Below are 10,007 nucleotides of genomic sequence, written 5' to 3'. Positions count from 1 at the left end.
AATGATGTTATTTGTTAAGCACTTACTTTGTGCCAAGCACTGTTCTAAGCACTAGAGTAGATACAAGGTAATGAGGTTGTCGGTTCACAGTCTTAATCCCCATTTTACATATGAGATAACTAACTGAGGCACAGAGAATTTAGGTGATTTGCCGAAAGTCACACAGCTGATAAGTGGCAGAGCCAGGATTAGAACCGATGATCTCTGACTCCCAAGCCTGGGCTCTTTCCACTAAGCCATGCTGTCAAGCACAAATCTTACCCCACTTTGACTACTAATTCAGTCCCTTTTCTGATCTCTCTGCTTCCTGTCTCTCCCCACTTCAGTCCATTCTTCGCTCTGCTGTACAGAACAATTTTTTTTGTCTGAAAAAGTGATTGGTTTGTGTTTCCACACTCTTCAAGAGCCTCCACTGATTGCCCATCCACCTCCACATCAAACAGAAACTTCTTACCATAGACTTTGAAGCATTCAATCATCTTACCTCCTCCTATATCTACATTGTATTTATGAGCATTTACTCTGTGCAGAGCACTGTACTCCTATCTTACCTTGCCATCTTCCTAACACAAGACATGACTCACTTTGCTCCTCTAGTGCTAACCTACTCACTCTTCCTTGATCTAGTCTATCGCATAGCCAACCCCTCACCCACATCCGCCCTCTGGCCTAGAAAATCCTTCCCCTTAATATCTGACAGACCATCACTCTCCCTACCTTCAAAGCCTCATTTAAATCACATCTCCTCCAAGAGGCCTTCTCCAACTAAGCCCTCAATTCTCTTACCCCATTTCCCTTCTGTGTCATCCTTGTACTTAGATCTGTACCTTTTAAGCCCTCGATATTCACCCCACCCTCAACCCTCCAGTACTTATGTACATAGTCATAATTTATTTTAATGTCTGTCTCCTCCTCTATATTGTGGACGCAGAACATCCCTACCAACTGTATTCTGTATTGTTTTGAACTCTCTCAAATGCTCAACACAGTGCTTTGCACATAGTAAGTGTCAATAAATATGCTTGACTGACTGACTGATACCGATCTTGTAGCTAACATGTGATAAAGATCAATTTTTGCTGTGCTGCCTTTTGGTCTGAAGCTTCATGATGACTCAAAGAGTACCTGGTAAAAGCTTTTTCAGCTGGGATACACCTTGATAGATTCTAATGTTAGCTTTTACTTTTCAAGGTAATATGGTGAATTTCCAAAAAAACAGTAGCATTTCTTCCATGTGTGGTGATTAGTTTATATAGAAATCTGAGAAATGGTACATATCTGCCTGGAAATCTCAATCCTAAAAATCAAATCAATAACATACACTTGATCCACTGTGAAGCCTCTATTTTTTTAAAAAAATGAATCCAAGCACTTTTAAGGTGAAATTGTTGCCTGTAGGTTCCACAAAAGGTTATCTTCATTTTAAACTATGACCCTTTTATCAGGCCAAGATCTTCAGTACGACCAAATAGAAGAGATAGAGAAGCAGGTTGGTGTGGTGGGTAGAGCACAGGTCTGGGAGTCAGAAGGACCTGTGGGCTTATAATCTCGGCTCTACTACATGTCTGCTGTGTGATCTTGGGCAGGTTCCTTAACTTCTCTGAGCCTCACTTACCTCATCTGTATAACGGGGATTAAGACTGGACTGGACTGTGTCCAACCCAATTAATTTGTATCTACCCCAGCACTTAGAACAGTGCTCAGCACATAGTAAGCACTTAACAAGTTCCATAATAACAATTATTATTGTTAAAATTGGTTTCCTTACCTCAGTGCCTCTTCCACTGTCAAGTGGTTTAAATTCTGTGGTTGCTGGTCTAGTGCTAATGCACTGGAGCCAGGGAAAAAGGAGGTGGGACGTTTTGTGATACCCGCTCTTACCCCTTAGAATGGCTCAGTGTCCCCCCACCATCCCATCTCCTCTCTGTCCTCCGGAGAGGAGAGAGAAGGGAGTGGGATGATACCCCTCCCCACTTGAATCCCGTGTCCTCCAGAGGGGCAAGGGCCATTAGAGCTGGAGGTTATGGCGTGAGACATGACACTGCCTGGGGGGCTGAAACACAGGAATGTGAGATCTGCAGGGAGGTGTGAGGCTCATGGGGAAATTGCCTGGATTTTCCCCCCTTGCCAATCGATATTAGATTGTGTCCTGTGATTGGCAGATGTTCCAATTAGATCCTGTCTACAGGAATCAATCAGAGAACGTGATTCATTAGCCCCGGAGTAAATCAATCCCTTCAACTGGTTGGAGGACTATCACATGGGAGCACCCAAACACACCAATTATCCAATCAAACATACTCAAGTCAGTTAGCATCCCATTGGGTACCCTGTGAGTTTCATTGCTGTCCACATCAACTGTCTGGCTTCAGGCCTCTGGGCAGCTCTCTCATCAGGATAAACAAAGATGCAGAACCCTTGGAGCTCAAACAATTCCCTGGATCAACTCAGAGAATAAATGCCTTCCTGCTAGCAAATTAGGCACTTTGGAGAAGTTCTATTAACTTTAACTGCCCAACACATCAAGTAAGGAAATTTTTAACTTGCCCCTCTATCAATCAAGAAGCAGCTGGACTAGTGGTTAGAGCACAGGCCTGGGAGTGAGAAGGTCATTCGTTCTCATCCCAGCTGTGCCACTTTTCTGTGTGACCTTGGACAAGTTACTTCACTTCTCTGTGCCTCAGTTCCCTCATCTGTAAAATGGGGATTAAGACTGTGAGCCCTATGTAGGATAGAGATTGTGCCCAACCCAATTATCTTGTTTCTAGTCCTGCACTTAGAACAGTGTCTGACTCATAGTAAGCCCTTAACAAATACCATTACCGTTATTATTATTATCCCTCTGCAAATCCGGCAGAGAATTACTCTTCCCCTCGCTTCAAAGCCTTATTGAAAAACCTCTCCTCCAAGAGGCCTTCTCTGACTAAGCCCCCCTTTCTTCTTCTCCCCCTCCCTTCTGTGTCACTCTGACTTGTTGCCTTTGTCCATCCCCTCTCCCAGCCCCACAGGACTGTAATTTATTCATTTATATTAATGTCAGTCTACTCTCCTCTGGAGTAAACTCGTTGTACTTAACACTTGGGAGAGAACAATACAACAAAATTAGAAGACATGTTCCCTGCCCACAATCAGTTTACAGTCTACAGGGGTAGACAGACATTAATATAAGTAATTTATTATATATAATTTAAAGCTAATTATTTAAATGCTGTGGGGTTGGGGGTGGGGTGATTATTAAATCACAAATCCCTCCCTCTTAAAACCTGAAAGAATTAATGCAGTTTCCCCAAGACACTTAACTCCCCCCAGAAACATTACTATTCAAAAAGTATAAAGGGATCTGGTTCATAAAATAAGTGAGTAATTACAGATGAGAAATTATGGTTCTAAGAAGAGTTATAGACATTTTAGAATGTTCTGAAAGAAATTATAGGCGATACTAGGAAGCAGATATTTTCCACCAGAATGTCTCCTCAAACTAAAGGAAAATAAAATGAGATGCATTTAGAATTGTATGTTCTAATCTATTCTTAGAACTTTTATCATTGTCCTTTAGAAATGCATTTTCTCTTGAGCTATTCAATTAATTCCTAAAAAATTGCACATGTATTTTTGACCACAAATAGTTCTACAGCCCACCACTCTTTAATTATTTTGGGGAAGTGTGGGGGGATGAAATACTCAGATTGGTGAATTAAATAGGTGACGTTCTCTTCCACAACTCCCTCCCATTTTGAAACAGAACAGCTTTTTAACACCAGTAGAAGCTCATTCAGATTTGGCTGCTGAATCAGATCAGACCTTCAGGAGTCTACTTTTGAGGTAATTACACAGGTAATGCTGAGATAAAACTAAAATAAACCTCAAACTAAATGAAAATATTCTTATATGCCTAAATTCAGATCAGTATATTGGAGAATGAAGTCTCAAAAAATTGAAAGTGCTATAAAATAACTAGCTTATTTTAGGAACTGTATTCAAAATTCTCTTCATTCAAAGTTTAGAATGTATTTTTTTAAATTTCTGACTTAAAGTAGTTACTTATTATCTTTTAGTTATGAGAACCAGACAATAATTTCAGCTCTAACATGCTTTTGTTGTACAGAATATATTTGAGCCAACGAGAGAAGAATTTCTGAGGAAAAATGAAGGTCATCCTTATTAAATTGTTTTCATTCTGCATGCTGATGAGTGCCTTAACAGGTAAGTTCAGTAAGAGGAATCTTCATTTTTTTTTTTATTTCAGCTGTTTCGCAAAGTCACTTAAATATTTTGGTTTAAAAGGAGAGGAGTGAAGTAGTAATTGTGTGTTATTTGTACATTTCACACATGCGTCTTTATGCAATTCACCAGCCTCATTCATTCTGCTCCCAGCAGGGAATATGGACATAGAGTATTCTTTCAGTGAGCTCAGGAAGTTGAAATTTAACTGTGGGGAAATTCTTCTCCATCCTTCTGGGAGTTTGTCTGCCCTGCTGGGGGAGAGAAAAGTCCTTTATACCCTTTCTCCTGGAACCCTCAACTGATTAATTTCTCATTCTCTTGTAGATGCCAGGCCTATCCAGGAGGGAGATGGTAATGTCTTGAGATTTTTTTATTCTTCTCAAACTATGAAACCTCAGTAAAGACTGGACTGGAATGTTTGGATTTCTTAACTGAACAAAATATGGGGAAAATTAAAATGCATTTTTAATGAAGTTGATTAGAACAATCAATACAAATTGCTAATGAGTTGGATGTTGGAATAATTGTAAAAAAAGTAATTTTAAGAAGATATTTTGTAAGGAGAAAGTACTTCAGTAACTTAAGTTCCTTATACAGCACGATGTGTTTGGTAGAAGAATGGTGCTAATACAAATTGACTCCTCGCCACAAAATTTCTAAAGGTCACATCTGTGGTGAGATGAAAGTGAAGAACTAACTCTTTAGACATCAAAAATATCTGTTTATCAATGATCATTCCAGTATTATATGTTCATGAAGTTTGATTAGAATCTGCCAACAAAGAATGGCAGATGAGCCTCACCCCTGAGACTTTGGGACTGAGATATTGAATACAGGAATTATCATTATTATTATGCATAATAATAATAATAATTGTGGTCTTACAATGTGCCAATCCCTGTACTAAGACTTGGGGTAGATACAAGATAATCGTGTCGTTGATGATGATGGTATTTGTTAAATGCTTACTCTGTGCCAAGCACTGTACTAAGCACTGGGTTACACACAAGCTAATCAGGTTGGACACAGTCCCTGTTCACATTGGGTACACAGTCTTAATCCCTATTTTACAAATGAGGTAACTGAGGCACAGAGAAGGTAAGTGACTTACCCAAGGTCACAGAATGGACAAGTGGGAGGAGCCGGGATTAGAACCCAGTTTCTTCTGACTCCCAGTCCCCTGTTTTATCCACTAGGCCAGTTCCTGTTCCACTTGGGACATGAAGTCAAAGTAGGAGTGAGAACAGATATTGAATCCCCATTTTGCAGATAAGGAAACTGCAGCACAGAAAGTTAAATGACCTGCCAAAGGTAACGCAGCAGGCAAGTGGAAGGACTGAGATTAGATTCAAGGTCTTCTGACTTCTCTATGGAGCATCAATTATAGTGATGCTGGTTTGAGCAGCATCACTCACACCCTCTCTTTCCTGCCAGTCACGTTCTCGCTGGGGTACAGAGTGCCACAAGTGAGCTGGCAGTTAGAGGTGCAACACACTGTGAAGTGTTCCCAAAAGTCTTTTACAAAATGTGAGATCCATTCGCAGCAGAATGACTGCAGCGTAGGGTCGATGCTGCCCCTTTGCACCGTGACCCTGCAGGTTGTCACAGTCCTTACCACCCACATTAACCTGCTTTGTTTCAGGATTCTGGTTTGGCCTGTCCACTTCGTAGAGTAATATGGTAAACCCCAGTGTTCCGGTATCTTACTCAAAAGTAGGGAGAGTGAGTGATTCAATCCATCAACTCACTGAGGATCTTCCACATATCCCTTCTGCCTGAGTGCGCAGGTCGAATGGGCTCATCGCTCAAACACTCCTGGACTCTAAGAAGAGGCTGAAGTCCATTGAGTCTTTGGAAAGATTGAAATCTACTAAAATCATGGTATTTGTTAAGCGCTTACTATGTGCAAAGCACTGTTCTAAGCATTGATAATAATAATAATGTTGGTATTTGTTAAGCGCTTACTATGTGCAGAGCACTGTTCTAAGCGCTGGGGTAGATACAGGGGAATCAGGTTGTCCCACGTGGGGCTCACAGTCTTAATCCTCATTTTACAGATGAGGTAACTGAGGCACAGAGAAGTTAAGTGACTTGCCCACAGTCACACAGCTGACAAGTGGCAGAGCCGGGATATTGAGAGATACAAGGTGACAAGGTTGTCCCAATGCTTTAGTTTCCTCAACCATAAAATGACAGAGGACTGCTGAGTTGGTGTCTGTACGATTCTTTAAATCCACTTAATTTACTATCCACAGCAGAACAGGGATCGCATGTACCAACTCTTTTGAATTGTACTTTCCCAAGTGCTTGCACTGTAACTTCCTAACATCGCTAAAACCCACTTTCCTTTCCATCAATCAATCAATCAATCAATCAATCAATCAATCAATCGTATCTTTTGCAGAGCACTGAACTAAGCACTTGGGAAAGTACAATATAACAGAGTTGTTAGATACGTTCCCTGCCCACAACGAGCTTATAGTCTAAACTGCTACTATGCTGAACCAAGGACTCGTATCCCACATTTCCTCCTGCATCGGCCTCCTTGCTAACAACGCTGCTTCCTGTTTCTCCCCACTCCCAACAATCAATCAGTAAATCAGTGGTATTAATTGAACACTTACTGTGTGCAGAGCAACAGAGTTGGGAGGCATGTTCTCTGTCCACAAGGAGCTTATAGTCTAGAGTCATTCATTCATTCATTCATTCATTCATTCATTCTTATTTATTGAGCACTTACTGTGTGCAGAGCCCGGTACTTTACCATCAGGATTATTTTTCTAAAAAAATTCAGTTCATATTCATTTACGCCTCAAGAACCTCCAGTGGTTGCCCATCCGCCGCTCCATCAGATAGAAACGCCACACCACAGGCTATAAAGTACTCAATCACCTTGCACTCCTCTTACATTTCCTTTTCATATCTGATGAACCATGACTCTTCCCACCTTCGGAGCTCTGTTAAAATCATATCTCCTTCCAAAGACCTTCCCTAACCCTCCTACTCCCTCTCCCTTCTGTGTCACCTTTGCATTTGGACTCATTTCCTTTTTTCACCCCACCCTAAGCTCCACAGCACTTATGTACATATCCACAGTTTGTGGTAATGTCCATTTCTCCCTCTAGACTGTAAGGTTCTTGTGGGCAGGGAACATGTCTTCCAATTCTGTTGTACTGTACTGTCCCAAATCCTTAGTAAAGTGCTCCACATACAGTAAGCACTCAACAAATACGATTGGTTGATTGATGGAGAGGAAAGGGTGTTAGGAAACTACAATACAAGCCCTCAATTTATACCACCAATTGAATCTTTGCAGTGTTCCGCACACCGTCAGTGCTCAATAAATACTATTGATTGACTGAAAATATTTTCTACATCTCACATCTAAGGCTAGGGAAAAACAGATTAGAGTTAAAATTCACTAGGAATTTTTTCAGAAAGAATTGCTAAATGCTGAATGGTCTCTTAAGGTCAGTAGAACACAGATCAAAATAACTGAAAAGTGGAATAATCTACTAAGGACATGGGTGCATCAAAGAGTGGTACTACAGAGATATTGCCTGTTTGCCATTAGATATCTTGGAACCTAGAATTAGCTTCACTGTTCAACTTCTTTTCCCAGTTTTAAAAATATAAAAAAAGTAGTAGGGAAAATGCAGTACATTTCTGGAACTGATAACCTATTTCTTTACCTGTCTCTCTTCCCCTCCTTTCTTTTCTCCATTTCTCTCTCTTCCTCTTTTCCTGGCTAATACTTCACAGTTCATTCAATAATAAATATTTTTATTTTTTGAAAATGATTGAGATTTTATCTATGCCAAGCTACAGACTCTTGAATGAAGCTGGAGGTCAACATTTTATGAAGTTAAAGGGTTTGGTTTTTTTTTTCATATCCTAGAAAACTGTAGAGGATTCTTTCTTCTTTAGGCATATTTTCCTGGTGAATTCCTTTAGATGGCTGCAGGATTTGAAAGTTTGCCAACCACAATCTCTCACACCATTCATTAGAGGAGCCAATCTCCTTGAAAAATGGTTCCTTTCTCATACAGAGGAAGTTCAGCAACCACCATTTGACTAAGTGCAACTTCAGAATCGGATCAAATCATCCATAGTGAGGCACTAAATGGTCAGATTCAAGTTCATAATTCATTTGTTGTGGGCAGGGAATGTGTCTGTTAATTGTTGTAGTGTACTCTCCCAAGCACTTAGTACAGTGTTCTGCACACAGTAAGTGCTCAATAAATGCAATTGAATGAATGAATAAATCAATGAATTAAGTGCTCAATAGATAGGACTGATTGACATGCAGTGCCAACACTAATTAAATTGCATAATAGCCACCTGTGGTAAGTACAGAATAAATTCATCAACAGATAAACTTCAGGAATAAAGAAGGTATGTGCTGCAAGGACATTTCTTATATTTCACTGCCTCTCCCACGGAGGTGATTCCAGTGGTGGCTTCTAAAAAGAAATTGTGTGTTCCACGTTGGAGACCCAGAGCAAAGCAAGAACCCGCATAAGAGGGAGATGCTAAGATGAGAAATAGAAATGAGGAGTTGGTGGGTAGGTTTCAGACCCCGGTCCCTCACGTATAAGTTTAATCAGCATGGCCTCATGGCAAGAGCACGGGCTTGTAAGTCAGAAGTTGTGGGTTCTAATCCTGACTGTGCCACTTGTCTGCTGTGTGACCTTGGGCGAGTCACTTTACTTCTCTGTGCCTCGGTTACCTCATCTGTCAAATGGGGATTAAGACTGTGAGCCCCACGTGGGACAATCTGATTACCATGTAATCAGTGCTTGGCACATAGTAAGAGCTTAACAAATAATTACATTGTTATTATTATTACCTGTTTTTCAGATCCCTTTGCAGAACCACCAGCTATGCCTTACTGGCCCTTCTCCACCACTGATTTCTGGTCATATGTGGAATATTTCCGGACCCTAGGAGCCTACCAGCAAATAAACGACATGGCCCGAACCTTCTTTTCTCATTACCCTCTTGGGAACACCCTCGGATACAATGTTCCTTATCATGAGCACTAACACCTGTGCTCTGATTAGGCTAACAGTACTGAGCTACTGGAAGTAGGTACCATTGTCAGTGACTAGGTGGTCATGTTCAGTTAATGCTTCTTAAAAATCAATTCCAATATTCTATCTCTCTGCAAAATTCTCATGTAAAATTCCTATAGTCTTGCATTTTTGTACCAAAAGTTCTAAGCAAAATGAATAAACGTTTATTGGCTGTTTGGTTCATTTTTTTTAAAATCTCAATATCTCCATCTTAAACTTCTATTTTTGCTCTTGGATCTGTAAAGGGAGAATCTTGAAGAGACAATTACTTTGTCTTCAAGTCCTTCACGGAGTTCATTCCTTCCTACTTATCCACTTCGTCTCCCACTACAGCCCAGCTCATACTCTTCCTTCCTCTCTAGCCAATATAGTACTTGGGCCTCGTTCTTCTCTCTCCCACTCTGACCACCTGCTCAAGTCTGTTCTCCTGCCTGAAACTCCCCACCTCTCAATCAATAAATCGATCACTGGTATTTCTTGAGTGTTTTCTTTATGTACGGCTCTGTTCTAAATGTTTGGGAGAGTTCAACCGACACATGATCCCTGCTCTCAAAGAGCCTAACATCCAGCAGATCACTGCTCTCCCCATCTTCAAAGTCCTAGTGAAAGCACATGTCCTCTAGGAAACTTTTCCCAACTAATTTTTCATGTCCCTATTCATTCATTCATTCATTCAATCATATTTCCTGAGTGCTTACTGTGTGCAGA

At 40.7% G+C, this 10,007-nt stretch overlaps 1 protein-coding gene across 1 annotated transcript; it reads left to right on the top strand.

The window, feature by feature from the left end:
• The first annotated feature begins 4,113 nt into the window (after nt 1–4,113).
• On the top strand, nt 4,114–9,736 carry OTOS (otospiralin). Its single transcript, XM_029074940.2, has 3 exons — nt 4,114–4,203; nt 4,549–4,575; nt 9,085–9,736. The coding sequence occupies exons 1-3, from the start codon at nt 4,146–4,148 to the stop codon at nt 9,267–9,269; spliced, it is 270 nt and encodes an 89-aa protein (XP_028930773.1). The 5' UTR covers nt 4,114–4,145; the 3' UTR covers nt 9,270–9,736.
• The last annotated feature ends 271 nt before the right edge of the window (nt 9,737–10,007 follow it).

Source organism: Ornithorhynchus anatinus, chromosome 1 (assembly GCF_004115215.2).
Source record: "Ornithorhynchus anatinus isolate Pmale09 chromosome 1, mOrnAna1.pri.v4, whole genome shotgun sequence".
Lineage (NCBI taxonomy): Eukaryota > Metazoa > Chordata > Mammalia > Monotremata > Ornithorhynchidae > Ornithorhynchus > Ornithorhynchus anatinus.
This window is presented reverse-complemented; position numbering and strand designations above follow the sequence as displayed.